Here is an 18246-nt window from a genome sequence, read left to right as displayed (position 1 = left end):
ATATTGACTTTAGTATATTTATCACTTCCAAAGGCAAAAAATTCAGGTATAGAACATTACGTTGGTTTTATTTCATTTATTTTTCTGACAAGGTCTTACCATGTTTGCCATGATGGTGTCTAACACTGAACCAAAAAGAAACTTAGATATAATCTCAGGTAGTCCTTGAATCTTAGCCTCCAAAGCACCGGAGAGGACAGGTGGGCACCACTATGCCTAGTTTACATGGTTCTTTAAAGAGAACCCCTTCAGTCCATTTTATGTACTTATTAAATTGTTTAGCCCATTCTAAGAAAATGTATCAAAGAGCTTGAGTTCATGTCTTGGCATTAAACAGTTAAGACATCAAGCTGACTATATATACTAGGGTTTGCTTTGGTTTTGTTTTTTGAGACAAGGTCTTGCTATGCAGCCTTGCTTGGCCTGCAACTTGCTATGTACACCAGGCTGGACTCAAACTCATATATTCAAACTGCCTCTGTTTCCCAAATGCTAGGATTAAAGGCATGTACCAGCATGCCTTGCCTACACATTAGTTTAAGACATTACAAATTTCATTTCCACGGGCCATGAGAATGTCATTGGGATTGGTCTGCTATTAAGTAGCATGTGTCCTTAGTAGGATTTAGTAATGATTATCATGATTATGAAATAGTAATACTTATCATGAAGGCAGGGCATGGAAGTACATGCCTTTACTCCCAGCATCGGGAGTCAGAGTCATGCAGATCTATTGAATTTGAGGCCAGCTTGGTCTACCTAAAGCAATTTCCAGGACAGCCAGGACTACAGAGTGAAACCCTCTCTCAAAATTTTAAAAAGGATATCATGAGTTCAGCTAATTTTTATTGTTTAAGGATGTTGCCTCTGCCTCCCAAGTGCTGGGATTAAAGGTGTGCGCCACCATTCCCGGCTATATCTGTCTTTAAAGATAAATTTCCAAATGATGGAAACAGATGCTTGGGGAATTCTGTGGAAGAGGGGGAGGAAAGATTGTAGGAGCCAGAGGAGTGAAGGTCACCACAAGAAAACCCACAGAATCAACTAACCTGTGGTCATAGGGGCTCATAGGGGTTCATAGAAACTGAACCTACAACTAGGGAGCCCGCATGGGCCTGACCCTGGCCCTCTGCACCTATGTTACAACTGTGTAGCTTGATCTTCTAGTGGGACTCCTAACAGTGGGAGCAGGGGTTGCCTCTGTTTCCTGCCTTTGGAACCTTTTTTTCCTACTGATTGCATTGTCTAGTATTAATAGAAGATAAGGTGCCTAGTCTTAGTGCAACTTGATATATACAATGGCAGGTGGAGGTCCATGGAGGCCTGGCCTTTTCTGAAGAGAAACAGAGTGGATTGGGGGAAGGGAGGGGGAGAGACAGGAACTGAGGAGAGGAGGGAGGGGAACCTGTGGTCTGAATGTAAAATAAACAATAAATTTCCTAGAATAGCATTCCAAATGCTTGAATATTAATGTTATCAACATTTCCAAGTTTCATTTTTACATTCATGATCAAATATGAACAGTTTAATAACTTGACTTTTAAGACGTGTGTTTTGAGCCAAGAGGCCTTGGTTTGTACTTTTAATCCCAGCAGTGGGGAGGCAGAGGGAAATGGCTCTGAGTTTTAAGGCCAGCCCAGACTCCAGAGCAAGTTCTAGGACACCCAGGGTTACACTGAGAAACCCTTTCTCTAAAAGACAAAACACAAAACAAACAAAAATCATTTTCCAGAGACACTTAACAAAACGTGGATTAATAAATGTGAAACTTTTAACATATTTTTGGAATTAGTAGTTGGCATTGCTCTCAATGAAGCATTTAAAACCATTCCTTAAATTCTGTTTTTGTCTTATATAACCCACTCTCATCATATAGTGAATATTCTCCAACTTAAAAAAAAAAAGACATGTCTAAGTTATCCTTTTCTAAACTTGTATAGCTTCTATAGAAAGAAATTAGTCTTTCACCATTAGTGCATAATTAGATTAAGAGAAAGGTTTTATTCCTTTTTGTATGTGTGGTTCTGGAATCCTTCTAATGTCTTGTATTGGAGGGAATCTCTCAGGTCACCCATGACATAAAGGCCAGGTTCCTTTCATCGCTAAGAATTGAGCAAGACACATGGTAGTAGTAGTAGTAGTAGTAGTAGTAGTAGTAGTAGTAGTAGTAGTAGTAGTAGTAGTTAGAGGCTAGACTTATTAGAAGTAAAAAATAAAAGCATAAACTCTGTTGCACAGAACAGGAAGTGCCTGAGTAAGTAGGTGTGTGGCTCAAGAACCCCATTTGATGTGTCTAGGTGCTTTTTATTGCAAAAGAGAAAGTAAAGGTTCTCTAAAAAGGTGGGGCCTTGGTTGGCTGTTCGTGTCATTAATGTTCTTTGCTGGAAGGGTTTTGTACAATCCTTACGGCAGTCAAAGGGATGCTTTTTTATTTTTTCGGTTATTGTTATCTCTTTATGACTCATGGTCATGTGTGGCTGGCCCTGTTTTCCTGCCTCATTTTCTACAGGGCTGTATTTCCAACATGAAATAGGAATTTTAAATACTGATCAAGTTTCTAAGGAATTCTTTATGTTTCAAGTTACTGATAGTTACAGAGATGAAATAAGTACTTCAGAATGATCTCAGTGTACTTAATTCACAGAAGAATGCTTTTCCTTTTAAGATATATTATCTCTCTTCACTGTGCCTGTTAATATATATAAAGTACATGCTTCTTACCTCCCTAACTAATCACCAGACATATGGCATATGGGCAGCCCATGTCTTTGAAAATACACCCTTTCTTCAGCAAGCCCACCTTCCTCTTTTCCTCTACTGAACTGACCTAAATGGCAACTTTTTAAAAAGCTGTTTGCTATGTCCCTACCACACCCTTCATGTGACATTGCCCCCAGGTAGGTAATAAGGCCTTTCCCAAAGGAACCCCTGGACAGTTGTGTCACATGCTGGAGACATTCCTGTATGGCGTAAGGGTATGTTGTAGACATTGTCTGTGACTGTCTTGTTGACTAGTATACCCTACTACAAGAATGGAGCTACGTTAATGTTAACACCACCACGTAAATGGCCAATTGTTATCTGGGCAGCCAAACATTCAGTCTCTTAAATCTCCAAACCTTCCAAAATAGCAATTTAGGGAGCAACTAAATAAAGGGGTACATATTATGTAGTACGGTACACTGGTTAAGGATATAGGTGAAAGTATCTGGGTAGGAATAGCTTACTGCCAAATATTCATGGGGTTAGGAACCTAAGAAACAGTGACATGAGCCAAGGTCCAGTAAAACCTGGACTTGTGTGCTTTTCATTCTAGATCACAGCCTGATCCATAAAACATAGTTTGTAAGAATTTACTTAAGATTGAACCAGTTCACTCCTACAATCTTAATGACAAAGTGGAGTAAAACCCATAGGACCATGGGGAGTGCTTACTAGAAATACAAAGCAAATTCATAATCAAGCTTACTCAGGGCCAGGAGCATATGGTAAACTAGTGATTCTTAGGGACAGTGTTAGAGCCCACTGTTACTTTCCATAGGTTTCACAACATGGCAGTCACCTGGGTACATGCTGTTAAGAAAAAATCAAGGAATCTCATGGGGTAGACCAGTGGGATCCTGGGAACAGTTTCCAGCTTAAGAAACTTCCCTTCCAGGAACAAAATACCCATGGAAGGAGTTACAAAGTGTGGAGCAGAGACTAAAGGAATGACCATCCAGGGACTGCCCCACCTAGGGGTCCATCCCATAAACAACCACCAAAACCAGGCATTATTACAGATGCCTACAAGAGCTTGCTGACAGGAGTCTGATACAGATGTCTATTGAGAGGCTCTGCTAGTGCCTGGCAAATACAGAAGTGGGTGCTCACAGCCATCCACTGGACGGAACACAGGGTCTTCAATGGAAGAGCTAGAGAAAGTACCCAAGGAGCTGAAGGGGTCTGCAGCCCGTTAGGAGGAACAACAATATGAACTAACCAATACCCCCCAGAGCTTGTGTCTCTAGCTGTATATTTAGCAGAGGATGGCCTAGTCGGCCATCAATGGGAGGAAAGGCCTGTGAAGTCCTGTGAAGGTTCTATGCCCCAGTATAGGCGAATGCCAGGGCCAGGAAGTGGGAGTGGGTGGGTTGGTGAGCAGAGTGGAGAGGGAATAGGGGGTTTTCAGAGGGGAAACCAGGAAAGCGGATAACATTTGAAATATAAAGAAAATATCTAATAATTTTTTTTAAAAAAAGAAACTTCCCTTCCTTCATAGTATTTAGATTTGCTATGATTCTTGCCTGTAGCTAGGCAGTACCTACCACTCAAAGGGGATCATGGAAAACGATGTACACCCGTACAGCAATGCTTTTATTTAAAAAAAAAAAACACGAGCTAGTAAACAACTAATAATATACAGAACAATTTTACTCCTAGAGACTGACCGGCAAATTAACTACAGGTAAACAGTATTGATGCTCAGACAACAGCTTTATTGAAGGTATAAACAACCACCCTGTGTGTATGGCTTTGGCATTCTAACATGGGAGGATGGGTTCTACTAGAAAAAAATATTAAATTTAGCAAACTAAGTAGATAATGGAAAATGAAAAATTTCATGGGAAAAGTAAACCCTGTACACAGCAGAAGGGAACTCAAAATTGAAGGCATCTGTGACTTTAAATTACACACATTCACTTGCTGGCCTCCCTCTGCATGTCTCTCAATCAATAAACAAAGCCACTAGCAGGATTCCTGACCTTGGAAAAAAACAGAATTTAACCTAATATGCAGTGTTGTTTCTTTGCTGTAGACAAAAAACAAACAAACAAACAAACAAACAAAAATGTTTGGGGATGTTTTCCAGTAGATCAGGCACCTTTCTAAAGTTAGTTCATACTTCCAACAAAATTACCAGGGCATTTTCAAGAAAAAAAATGTATTTTACATGTGTTTTGGCTAACTGTTGCTATTCCTATTCTACAAACTATTGCATTAAACCAGGCCCTTCATTACCCATACAAATAACACTGAAGAAGGCACACAGGGGTTTGGTTCCTACAATACTTGTACTGGGGTCATTGCAACTGCTCTCCAGAAATAGTTGGATTGCATGCTCTGCACTGCAACCACATTGACAACATCATCTGGTTGCGGCACATATCCAGAAGGAAGTTTAAGAGAATCCAAGGTGAAAAAGATGGTGTCTTCCAACACCCCAGTGCTTCCATCTGTTCTGGTAACACGGACCTGTAATTTTAAAAAAGATGGCAGCAATAAGTATAGAAAATCATCGTCATAGACTCTGCCCTTCTCTCTAGCCCTAAGCAGCAGACTTCTGGATTCCACCACAAATTCCCATCGTGCTTTGCAGCTTAGCAACTCTAGGTTGTGTAAACACCATCTCCCACTTGCACCCCTACCTCCCCACCTAGGTTAAACCTCAAAAGATCAAAGCAGTCTCTGGGGATGGGCACCAGGTCTCCACTGAGAGAATTGTTTTCTATATAATTACCCACAATGGGTGTGAACTTGTAGTTAAGGCTCATTGCTTGAAAAGAAAGGAGTGAGAAAGGAATGTGTTGTTAACCTTCTCCTCTGCTTCCTCTGTTGCCTTAGAAGCATATTCCTTCATTTTTCTGATGGTGCAAAACAAATGCCAGCCAACTCATTTTCAGTTTTTCCTACCCGTATCATACTCACATGCTAGTGAGGAGTTCAAGTGACACTCCACCCATTTTTCTTAACAATTCCAAGAAACCTGATTATTGTTTTTGTTGCTCTTAGAACACTCTAATGCTTCCCAGACAAGCAATTTGTATCATTATGTACTACATTAGTCTCATCAATTCCTTTGAGAATTACAGTATTTTTATTCACTTTACACCCTCATCCCAACCCCCCCCCCCAGCTCCTCTCCTCTTTGTCTCACCCCTCCTAAATCCCTCCCTAGTGCCCTTTCTCCTTCTCAGAGAAAGGGAGACCCACTTGACTGCCACTCAACCCTGGGACATCTGGTACCAGTAGGATCAGGGACATCCAGTACTAGCAGGGCCAGGCACATCCTTTCCCACTGAGGCCTAACCAAACAGTACAGGTAGGGGGAAGGGGATGGAGTGGCAGGGAACAGAGACAACAGTCCCTGCTCCACTTGTAAGGAGACCCACATGAATACAAAGCTGTACATCTGCTATAAAAGTGGAGGGGGCCTAGGTCCAGCCCTGTATGCACTTTGGTCGGTGGTTCAGTCTCTGTGAGCCCCCATGGGCCCAGGTTAGTTTCTTCTTGTGGTGTCTTTGACCCTTCCAATTTGCTCACTTCTATCCCCCACTCTTCCACCACCACAGTCCATGGGCTCTGCCTGATGTTTGGCGATGGGCTTCTGCATCTGCCTCCATCTACCTATATGGTAAAGCACTTATTTTTGGTTTCCTAACACTTGTAATATACTCCTGAGCAGCAAAATACAATGATCACCAAAGAAAAGAGAAGCAGAAACAAAGAACAAGTGCAGCCCGCAGAAACTACCTCATTTAAATGGCAATGTTTCAGAGGCTTCACCAAGATGGCCCTTCTGCTCTGGGTGTCTTGCTCATCAGAAAATTCAATTTCTACCAGGTCACCATTATAAGGTTTGAAATCTGTAACAGTCATGGAAGGAACTCAAGTTAGAAGAGACAATGTGACATTTCACCATTTCCTGGAACGTTAGCCCTGACACAGTTTCTGTTACACATAAAGTACATTTTGAACATTTAGAACCCTAGGGTTGGAGAGATTTTATTGCTGTTGCAACGAACTCAGGTTCACCTCCCAGTGTCCCCAGCCACCTCTGGCTTACCTGTGGATTCCTCTGGTCTCTGTGGGTACCCACATACATGTGGCATACACTTGCACAAAAGCATACATCCACATAAATAGAGGCACTGTTTTGAAAGCAATGAGGGCTGTAGAGGTGGTTCTTCAGCTAAAGGTACTTGTTGTTCTTGCAGTGTGTCTGTGTTCAGAGTTTCCGCACCCACATGGAGGCTAGAGATGCCTGTAACTTCCAGCTCTAAAGCCTCTGTAGGCATGTGAGCAATACCGTACACATACATGCAGGCAAACCTCTCTCGCATACACATAACATTTTAGAAAGATAAAAGTGGAAAAACAAGGTGTCTGGAACAGCATAAGGCAGTAAAATAACACAATAAACAGGAATAGCACAATAAACGGAAGGAAATAACATATTCATATTCAGTTTAGGGCAAAACATGATGACTTTTTTTCTTCTTTCCATTCTTTTTAGTTTCTCCTTGAAGAAATTATTGAGGTTGTAGCTTAGTTAGCATGGGCAAGAACCAGAATTCGATTTTGAGCAACACAGTGATAATAAAAATAGTAATGGGTTTCCCAGTATTCATTCAATAGCATTTATTCTGACAATTATAGACACGACTGGCTGAGGCCTTTAAGACGGGTCCCTAGTGCTAGGGATCAGTACCACCTTTTATAGCCACAGTCTTTTCTTCCCCAAGAACAGTCTGCTACTATGACTAACCCTATTCCACAGAAGTAAGCTGTTCCACCTATGCCTTGGGTCCTATCCTCTATTTATAGCTCAGGGACCTGACTCCATCATTTCTTCCTGCCCTCCTCAGCACCTTTAGTCATATCCTTTGCACTGTAAACATGTCTGAGTCCTTTCCACTCTAAGAAGAATATTTTCTAGCAGCCTTCCTGTTGTTGACAACTTCCTGTTGGTATAGGACAGGCTAATAAATTGTCTTTGGAACTTTCCAATCACTGGGACCCTTTCCTCTGAAAACTGAGAATTTCTGAGGGAAAATGTTCTACCATCCTAGACACCAAGCAATTATCATTGGAGAATTCCTGAGATAACAACCAATATCAAGTTGAAGTTTTTACACCCAAGAAAATTAAACTAGAAAGCACTTTTGTGTAGCTGGGACAATGTCACTCTTTATCAAGTTAAATGGCACCTGACTATGAGTTCATCTTGGTACTGGAAAGCTGAGGCAAGAAGAGGGTGTGATTTTAACAGTTTGAGACAAAACACTGGACTATAGCAAGTCCCTGTCTCGAGATGGGGGGCAGGCAGGTGTTATAATAAAGATAACAAGTTTACATTTCATTAGGTTTATAGTTTATGAGATTTACATTTCATTGTGCATAAAACTTTTATTTTTCATTTTGTCTTGGTCTCCATTTTGATCGTTAAAGACACAAAGTGGCAGCATATAAAGTTCCGAATGCACAGTACACACAGCCCAGTTAGCCTTCTCTGATTCTCCCTAGCACTGCTTTTGCCCAATGTTTATTCTCTTCAGCTTAGTTTAATGGATTCACAGGTCTGTCTCTGAATCCCAATGATACTATGAGCTCTTAATAAGCAAGGTTTAGTGAAGCCTTCTATATTTTCTCCTCTGTTTTCAACATTTAGAACTCTCTCTTAAACCAAATTAAAATCCAATAGACTCTTTAAATGATCATGTCACTGCTTTAGATAAAAAAAGAATAAAATGTTATATCAGATAAATACAAATAGAACTCAACACTGAGTGCACATATACATGGCTTTTCAGGCTATTTCCAAGCCTTAATTTAAAGCATTTGAAGCATTATGAAATAGTCTCTTTTCATTTGTGTAAAGGCGTTAGAATAGAAATTCAATACCTATGTAAATAAAAAGTTGCACAAATATTAGTGTACCCAAACAAAGATGTAACAAATGATAGCATGAGCCCTTTGTGTCCCTTGCTACGCATTATTTTCAAACTCCAGTGGTCCACTTCACATATTGAAGTGAAGCTGAAAAGTGCCGAGTATAGCACTGGGAATGCAGCTCTGTGATGGAGCCCTTGCCAAACAAGCACAGGCCTGAGTCTGCTCCATGCAAACATCTAAGTATATTGCACTAGTGATTGTAATGCACAAACCCTCTCATCAGATCAGCATGTTCCAAATGTGACCCTGAAGATGACACCTACACCCAACTGGTAATATTTCAAATGGGTGAAACCTCATTTTACATTTAAAAATGGGAGTTGTACCTTTACAAGCAATGTCTAGAGAGAAGGAAAATCCGTGACCATTGTAGTCAGCATCACCCACTAGAGAGGTGATAGAGGCAAGCAAAATTCTCATGTGAGATTCTGAGGGTTCTTCATCATGGTCATTATCCACCTGTATAACAAATAAACATAGTAACTAACTAACTTTAAAATGTTACTTCAAACAAACCAAAGCTAAAAAAAAATAAAATAAAATAATAAAAAAATCTGAAACCCATCCTAAAATAATTGTTCAAGAAATAGTTCAAATAACGATCACAGATAACTGACACATAAATTGGCATGCACTAGTGAAATAATGTTTGAACTTCATATCATTTTTACTGTAGTTTTAGAGTAAATTTTGAGAATTGGGAAGAAAGGACAGAGTGTTGCCACATACTCACATCGATTATAACTGATAAGCCAGAACCAACACTCTTTATAAAATCCAGAGTTTACATTAGGGCTCAGGCTTTGTGTTGTACAATCATGAATTTAAAATTTTTCTTCTAAAACCATTATTTGCCTGTCTGCCAGACTTAATGTGCTGCTAGTGTTTATGCAAAAAAAAAAAAAAAAGATATATGGCTGGGTGGTGGTGGCGCACACCTTTAATTCCAGCACTCGGGAGGCAGAGGCAGGTGGATTTCTGAGTTCGAGGCCAGCCTGGTCTACGGAGTAAGTTCCAGGACAGCCAGGGCTACACAGAGAAACCCTGTCTCGCAAAACAAACACCCCCACAAAAAAGATATATGGCTTCTACTTATCAGTAATTAAAAAATAAAAAAGGAGTAAACCATAATTCAAAGTAAGTCATGGCATGTGATAAAAAAAAATTTAAAACTGGTCCCTGGACTTCCAAAGGAAAAGAGAATTAAGATTAAGAATATTAAGAGTACAGAAAAAGGTTTTCAGGAAGTGATTTTTGACCTGGGCTGTGAAAGAAAAGATTATCTGGTAAGCTGAGCTGGGAGTTTGTCTCTATGTGTGTTTGTGTATGTGTATGTGTGTAAGAGTCACTGAACTAGAAAAGGGATCATGAGACAGGAGGAAGAGCAGGGGAAAGACGGGGTCATAAAATGCATGTGACATAAAACAGAAAGGGGGAGGGGAGGAAGGTAAGGGACACACAGTGAACACTGGGAGGGCAGTGGGGACGGGGGTGGGAAGAAGGGCAAAGAGGAATGGTATATAAGCATGAAAACAGCATAATGAAACCCATTACTTTGTATGTGAACTTTAAAACTCATTTTAGAGTTTGTATATGAGTGTTTTGCTTGCAGGTATGTATGTGTGCCATTGTTGCTAAAATTTCTTCCCTTGGAGAGAGGTGAACAACATCTACTACCCCCTCTCTAAGATCCCAGTGACAGAAACAGGAATCCACTGGAGTTTGCTCTCAGGAGCCAGTGAGTTTATTAGGCTTCAGAGCATAGGTGAGGGGTTACTTATGGGGGTGCGGGCACTACTTCCTCACACAGACACATCTGGAAAGCCTTACCTAGCAGGGAAGAGTGCTTCCTGTAGCTGCATAGACAAAACCATCTCCCTAACCCACAGCAGTCTTCCCTGGCCTACTCAAGCCTCTTCCCCAGGTCATATGCACAGTTGATAGAGAGCAGTTGGCTATTTAGGTGGAAGGGGGATGGTGGCTGAACAGGTAACAAGCCCAACTGGAATGATCATTTGAAAGTGGGCAGAGCTAAGTGCACCAAATACCAGTTGCTTGACTTGACATGAGCCTGCCGGCTGCCTTCAGAGATCAAAAGCAGAGACCTGAAAAGGTTATCAGATCCCCCAGATCTGGAGTTACAGATGGTTGTGAGAAATCATGTGGGGGCTGGGGATTGAACCTTGGTCCTCTGCAAAAACAGATGTTCTTAGTTGCTGAGCCATGTTTCCAGTCCCCAAGCTAATTTAAGAAGACTCAACAGCAGCAGCAGCAACAACAATAATAGTAATAATAACTAAAAATCAGGAAAAGGGAGAAAAGGAGAACTTGGGGTTGAAGTTGGGCAGAGGGCTAGGGAGACAACAAGGGAACAATAGAAGGGTAACTAAATCAACGCTAAGATTCCAGAGCAGAGCATCTGGGGAGAAAAAAGACCTTCGAGATAAGTATGAGAAAATAAATCTAATGGCCATATGCCACCTTAAATATGATGAGTCTCATCTGATCTCAAAAGCTAAGCAAAATTAGATCTAGTTGACTCTGGGACAGAAAAAAATAACCAAGAGCTGGAGGCTCTAAAACTCACAGTTAATTTAGGACTTTATCTAAAATAATTTTTAAAAAGCTTGAAGGGGTCTGCAACTCTATAGGTGGAACAACAATATGAACTAACCAGTACCCCCAGAGCTCGTGTCTCTGGCTGCATATATAGCAGAAGATGGCCTAGTCGGCCATCACTGGGAAGAGAGGCCCCTTGATATTGCAAACTTTATATGCCCCAGTACAGGGGAATGCCAGGGCCAAGAAGCAGGAGTGGGTGGGTAGGGAGCAGGGTGGAGGAAGGGTATAGGGAACTTTCAGGATAGCATTTGAAATGTATATAAAGAAAATATCTAATAATTTTTTTTAAAGTGGAGAAAAATAAAATAAATAAACTGCACAGGATTGACATAAAAAGCATCTACATTTTTATTTCTTAGAATTACAGTCATCTTTATCTTATGTTGTTTTTCTCATTACAAAAATAACACATATTCAGCATATAAAATGTATAAAAGACAGAAAAGCAAAAATATCACATATAATTCAGAAATCCATTCCCTAGCCAATAACTGCTGGCCATGTTCTCAAGAAGTAACCAAGATAACAACATCTTGACCTGATCTTACTCCATTTTGAGTCTGCTCAGATAATTTTCATCCCTCATTCCATGAACAGTCACATCTGCCTTGGCCACACATTAGAGGCTTTCTAGGACCCTGACCATGGCCTAGATGTATAATCTAAGTACCTATTGAATGTATAAGCAAAACTAACCTAGTGGTTTTCTCCGGACCTATGCCTGACAATATCATTGCAGGTTTTTGCCTTTATAAACTCTGTGCCTCTGAGCTTCGGTGCCAAGAGTTCAATGTAGCAATAACCTATTCTCCATTCTCAGCTAATAAAGGACTCACATTTGGTTTTATATGGTAGTAGTCTGTAATTTTCTTCCCTGGACTTGTTCTACAATCTTTTAAAGGAAAAGGTAATACCACACATGTATAATAAATATATAACAAAATGGAAACAAATAAACCAGTTTATTTTAACTTTTTAAAGATATCATGGTGTCCCACGAAAATGTGCTGTAATTTAGTGGCACTATTCCACAGTTGGGCATACAACTTATAATCTACTACACTACATACTTTCCTAATATATACATGTAGGGCCAACTATCAGGAGCAGATTTTGTGCTCCAAGGTTTCCATTGAGAATTCCCACAGCTGCTGGCCTATGGTATAAGCCCAGTGGCCCTGGGCTCCGTTGTGCCCCACCCCAGCTTAGGGCCTACTCTAACATCTGCTGTGGCTCCTGAAGCCTTCAGAGCCCCTGAGTGCCCTGATGGGAGAGATGGTATGCTGAAGGGAATAGTTAAAAGAAACAATCCTGTTGGGAGGCCACCAAGGAGGCTGTGCTGAGGTGGTAAAGTCAGCCACACAGGGCCAGTAGTCCAGAATTTCAAGGAAGCCTGTGCAACCTGGAGTGGCAGAGCAGCCTTTGTTAGCTTGCAAACTTGGCTGGTTTGCTCTTCTTACCCGGTCCTCTGAAAGAAGAAGAGGACACCTTTGCACAGACTCAACATTGGCCTACTTTTTCGCACTCATCCCTGCCCTCTCTAGCCCCTAGCCTCAGGCTTCACTCAGAGCTGAAGCTGCTGTCCCCATCCTGGGGCAACTGTCTTCACTTCAGATTGGCCAGAATGAACCCAGCTGGACTTGTCCTGCCTCTTTGAAGATTTCCCCGAGGCAAGGAGTAAATTGAGGCTGCTTTCATGAAGTTGTCTCTAAACTGACTTGGTCTTTGGGGAGATTCAGTGTTTGGACTGTTTAGAGAGCTTTACCAGTTTTCTTGTTATTGATTGGTTTATTTATCTATTTTTAATTCATTGATTTGTTTTTCTCTTATAAAATACATCCCTGCCGCAGCATCCTTCTACTCTGCCCAGTCTCCCTCACCCCCGCCCCTTTGCATCTAGTATTATTGTAAATGACTTGTTTGTTTGTTTGTTTGTTTGTTTGTTTGTTTGTTTTTCTGGGGCAGGGTTTCTCTGTGTAGCTCTGGCTATCCTTGAACAATCTCTGTAGTCCAGGCTGACCTCGAACTCACAGAGATCCTCCTGCTTCTGCTTCCCAAGTACTATGTAAATGACTCTTACACAGCTATTTGCTCTGAATGGCAAGGCCCATTTCACAAGTCATCATCAATGCTGGAGACATATTTTGATGACAGAGCTGCCTTTGAGTCACCTGGGGTCCTCTGACTAATCTGCCTGTAAGCCTCCAATAAGCTCACTACATATCCAAGTTAGAGTTGGCTAGAGTCATTTCTTTGGTCTGTGTCTGGTGTTCTATCTGGAGTGAGTAAACTTTTTTTCCTACATCCCTAGGAACAAAAGAAAGTAAGGGTGACTCAATTTGTGGTTTTCAATGTGACTGTCTAGAAGGAGAAAGCATTGGTTCACACTACTCTTGCAAAATGTCTGTATTGGAGGAAGCTGTGACTGGGTGATGTCCATGCCTATACTTGCAGAATTCAGAGGCCCTGCATTGGGATCTTCTGCGATGGGTCTCCACCTTACCTTTGAAGATAGGCTCTCTAATCAAAGCAGAATGCCATAACTGGCTAGACTGGCTGGCCAGCAAGCCTCGGAACTCTCCTGTCTCTGCTTCTCCAGCACTGCGATTAAAGGTCATGCTGCAAGTGGGCGCTGGCCCAGGCCACTGTGTTTGTGCAGCAAGCCCTTCACAGGCTGAGCCATTTCCCTGAACCTCCTTACTCTCCTCAAAGTTGATGGCACTTTAGGAAGCTTCTAAACAATGAATGACCTTTTCATCCTTCAGATGTAGCTACACTCATAACCCCGTTGCAAAGGAGTAACTAAAACTGTGGTGATCATGACTTATGGGGCTCATTAATTAAATTTGGTTGTGGGGGCAGGAAATGAGTGAGAATTTCATGCATTATCAATTAATTTTCACATTTCCAATTTGGAAGACCTTGGATTCTCCATCTATTTAACCTCCATCTGCACCTGTCAAAACCAGTTTCATGATTATTGATTGACTCAGTTTTATCCATAAATCCAGTACTAGGCTCACATCTCTTTACCACCACTGAGTAGCTATGTGGATGATCCATTGTGCCCTCTGACATCAATGCTCTGTCTTCACACTAACCAACAGGCATACTACATGTGGACATCTAACTGGTTTTCCTCCTCCTAGTCCTCCTCATCTTCCTCCTGTACTTCCTTCTCTCTCTCTCTCTCTCTCTCTCTCTCTCTCTCTCTCTCTCTCTCTCTCTGTACGTGTGTGTGTGTGTGTGTGTGTGTGTGTGTGTGTGTGTGTGTGTGTGTTCGAGCTCATGGTTGGGGGTTTTGAGACAGGGTTTCTTTGTGTAGCCTTGGCTGTCCTGGAACTAGCTTTGTAAAGTAGGCTTGCCTTGAATTCACAGAGATCTACCTACCTTTACATCTCAAGTGCCAGTATTAAAGGCATGTGCCACCACTGTCTGTCTGGCTTTTCACATCTTAGATAGCTAAAACTCTTAAAGATTGACAATACTTCCACTCTTGCCAGCCCTGAGAAATAAGGAGTCTCATGTTCTGCTGCTAGTGGTGTCAATTAGTAATAATAATAACCTCATTTGCATGTATCGATCAAAATGATAAGTATCTGAATTTTGGTGCTAGATTCAGATTCTGTAAATATAAAAAGGTTTTAAACTGGGGAACTCCATAGTAAGTAAACTGTACTTTAATAAAGTTATTTTTTAAAAAAATAATTAAGGTATATTTCTGTTCATCTAGTAATTAACAAATAATACAGACCTATTATTTGCATTATAAGAGGAAGTTGTAGGATAATATAAACACTAATAATTATTGTTCAATACTGAAGAATAAATTATGCAATTTGAACTTTTCTAAATAGATACTGCTACAAAATAGAACAGATGTCCCATGCAATACCCTAAATTAGACTTCAGCTTACATCCACTGCATCATGTCCACTTAAGAGGGGCTGAAAACTGGAAGCCACAGTGAAGGAACTCAGAAACAGAGAGAGCATCCAGGATATACAAGTCTTACTGTGACTGCGTTCAATCCACGAGGGCTTTGTTCTTCCACAGCTGCAGGAAGGTTTGGCTCAGCTTTCAGAGGATTGTCGCCAGTCTCAACGTCAGCACTGGAGCGGGTGTGCTTAGTCATGCAGTCATAGTTACTACAGGACCCTGCCACAACTCCCTGTTTGTTTTGTAGTGAGGTAGCATCTAAAAGATGAGTAAAGACAAATTTATTTATATAAATTATTTTCAAGTGCAACGCATACTACAAATAAGTCCTACCAGAGAAGCTGTGGTAAAGAATCATCTAAGACTGGAAATAAAGAAACTTGGAGCTGAGATAGGAATTGGTTGGTAAGCAATGATTAAGCATGCAGGACTCTGGAAAAAGAGTGACAAGGTTTAACTCTCTCTCTTTCTCTGTCTCTGACTTTCTGTCTCTGTCTGTCTGTCTCTGTGTCTCTGTCTGTCTCTGTGTCTCTCTGTCTCTCTCTGTCTCTCTCTGTCTCTCTCTCTCTCTGTCTCTCTTTCTCTGTCTCTCTCTTTCTCTCTCTGTCTCTCTCTCTGGTCTTTTGTTTGTTCAATCTGGGTGTTTCTGGGTATGAGTTCTGCTGAGCCACCAGCTAGCTTGTGTACCCTCTTTGCTGTCTGCCTACTTGACTTGGCTGTAGCACAGGCATGGCAATGCTGGAGCTTCTTTTGTTAGAACAGAGATACCATTTACCCCAGCCACACTTCATATCATTTATTGGACTCTCACTAGCTAAATGCAAGTCTCCTAATAACCCACTGGACAGGCAATCAGTGGCAGACTCCAGAGCATTTGTTTAAGGATACAAAGTGAGTGAGTAAACTTTGATTCCTATTTCCTTACTCGTCATAGATATATAATTAATTTGTTTGGCTTCTGATACAGGTTGTCTTAAACATCATCTATAAGCTAACGTATTAAAAGCTTAGTCCCCAATGTAGGAGTGTTCAAAAGTGAAACCTTTGGATTAGAAAGGCTATAACATCGTTAGCTGAGTCATCTATTTATGAATTTGTATATAGCTTCATAAGTTTGGGACTAAAAGCCTTTGTTATAAAATTGATCTTTTTTTTTTCTCCTTTCCTCCTGACTGTCGTGAATTGAGCAGCTCTGATCCACTACATCTTCCCCACCAGGATGTTCTGTCTTGCCAGATTCCCAGCAACACAGTCAAGTGACCACTAACTCAACTCTCAGAAAATACAAAGCACAAGACGGGCATTTTATCACAGTAACAGAAAGCTGGTTCAGTTAAGAAATAAAATCAGTGGGCTAGCCAAATGGCTCATTGAGTCTCTCCCCAAGCCTGACAACTTGTAACCCCATGATCCTACAAAATGGCAGGTGAGAACTGACTCATGAGGTGTGCTGTTGCGCAGCTATAGTCACACGCATCAAAACAAACAGATAATTTTTAAGATAAAATAATTAAGAGAAACGACTACCGTAAATACAGAAGGTAATCTTCCTGTGACCTATGGTAAAGTGGGTGGGCGGAAACCTGGCTTAACGGGGAGACCTGGTCTCAAGTAAAATAAAAAAGGTCCTAAAGTACGTGGAAAAACTGGGACACAGATATCTCCTCTCTTTCACCTCTACCCTCCACCCTTTCTCTGATTTCCTACCTCTGCCTTCTTTGTTTAAAAACTATCTTATTGTTTGTTCTTTAAGAATTTCATATATCATCTGATTAAACCTACCCCACCTGTTCCAGATCCTCCCAGATCCACCCTACCTCTTTAGTCACCCAACTTACTGGTCTCTCCCAGTTTTTCTTTTTAGCCCATCGAGTCCAATTTGTGCTGCCCAAATACTTTTGGGTCAAGAGCCTGCCCTGGAGGGTGGTCGAACTAGCAGTGGTCACATCCTTAAAGAAAACTGGTTCTCCCTTTCCTAGCAGCTATCAGTTGCCAGTAGCTCCTCAGGTATACTGCAAAAGCTGCTCGCGCCTCACTCCCCACTGCTTTCTTTGCCTTTTGCCATACTTTGTCCTTTTTATTTTAAAGAAAATTTCAAAAAAAAAATTGTGGGTGTGTATGCACATACACATCAGCACTCGCGTGTGTACACACACACACATGCGTGTGCGCGGTTGCTCCTGAGTGTATGTATGTGAACCACGTGCCCTCAGACAACAAAAGACTACTTCTGAGACCCAAGAACTAGCGTTATTGGGCAGTTGTGAGCAGCAATGAGGCACTGGGAACTGTTCTAAACTGCTGAGTCACCTCTGTAGCCCCCATTATTTTAAAGTCTTTCTCATTCCTTTGGGCAGGGGAGTTCTGGAGTGAGTCCATGCAAGACTATCCAGTAGGTGGCATACGAGGGTGCAAGGCAAGGGACTGGCAATACCCTCACTCTGGAGACAAAATGGTGCTGCTCTGGCCAGGTACGGGCTGGGGGAGGGAAGGGGGTTTCTAAGTTCTTCGGATTCTGGACTAGAGATAAAACACACCTCTAAGGGGTCTTTTTAGACAAAGAATTAGTGCAGTACCTTCCAAGAGCTTCTGCCGCTCTTCTTTGGCCTCCTTCGGGTCTGCTTTCCTTTGAAAGAAGGCACGAAGTCTGGAAATTAGCCGGTGCATAGTTCGTGCTCTGAGCAACCTTGGGCACCAGGTGGTACCAGGACTAAGGCTTCCTTCTATCTAGTTCTCTGTCTCCCGGGAGAGCCCTAATCAGCAACTCTCACAGACGCCAATTCTACGTCCGTCCTCTGTACAGCCTGTCTAGTCTAAGACTCCCACAGGGGGCAGAACTGCCACGTGTGGAGTGCCAGGGTAGCTGCTCAACCAGCCAATAGGAGAGTAGTTTACTCAAGGAAAGCCACTGACATGTAGCAAATAGGAAGGATAAACTTTCCATGTTTGTCCCATCACATAGCGCTGAAA

The 18246-nt window shown here is 41.6% G+C and overlaps 1 protein-coding gene across 2 annotated transcripts; it reads right to left on the bottom strand.

The window, feature by feature from the left end:
• Positions 1 to 4335: 4335 nt before the first annotated feature.
• Ct55 (cancer/testis antigen 55) lies at positions 4336 to 18246 on the bottom strand. Of its 2 annotated transcripts, none has more exons than XM_006535359.2 (5): positions 17853 to 18246; positions 15255 to 15534; positions 9042 to 9174; positions 6514 to 6626; positions 4336 to 5235 (listed from the first exon to the last, which is right to left on the bottom strand). In XM_006535359.2, exons 2-5 carry the CDS (start codon positions 15330 to 15332, stop codon positions 5044 to 5046), a joined length of 516 nt encoding a protein of 171 aa, XP_006535422.1. In that variant the 5' UTR covers positions 15333 to 15534; positions 17853 to 18246; the 3' UTR covers positions 4336 to 5043. The 2 variants fall into 2 exon arrangements, with proteins under 2 accessions (XP_006535422.1, NP_083418.1); NM_029142.1 differs by having other exon boundaries at positions 4679 to 5235; positions 15353 to 15534; positions 17853 to 18070.

Source organism: Mus musculus, chromosome X (genome assembly GCF_000001635.26).
Source record: "Mus musculus strain C57BL/6J chromosome X, GRCm38.p6 C57BL/6J".
Lineage (NCBI taxonomy): Eukaryota > Metazoa > Chordata > Mammalia > Rodentia > Muridae > Mus > Mus musculus.
Note: the sequence above shows the minus strand (reverse complement) of the source record. Positions and strands in the feature narration are given on the sequence as shown.

What these genes read in the sequence shown, in the direction of transcription:
- Ct55 (NM_029142.1), bottom strand. Translation starts at nt 17,943, where the DNA reads ATGCACCGGCTAATTTCCAGACTTCGTGCCTTCTTTCAAAGGAAAGCA. An exon ending in TCTAGACATTGCTTGTAAAG is followed by an intron (nt 6,627 to 9,041) that starts GTACAACTCCCA and finishes TGACTGTTACAG; the next exon opens with ATTTCAAACCTTATAATGGT. An exon ending in AACATTGCCATTTAAATGAG is followed by an intron (nt 5,236 to 6,513) that starts GTAGTTTCTGCG and finishes TTAAAATTACAG; the next exon opens with GTCCGTGTTACCAGAACAGA.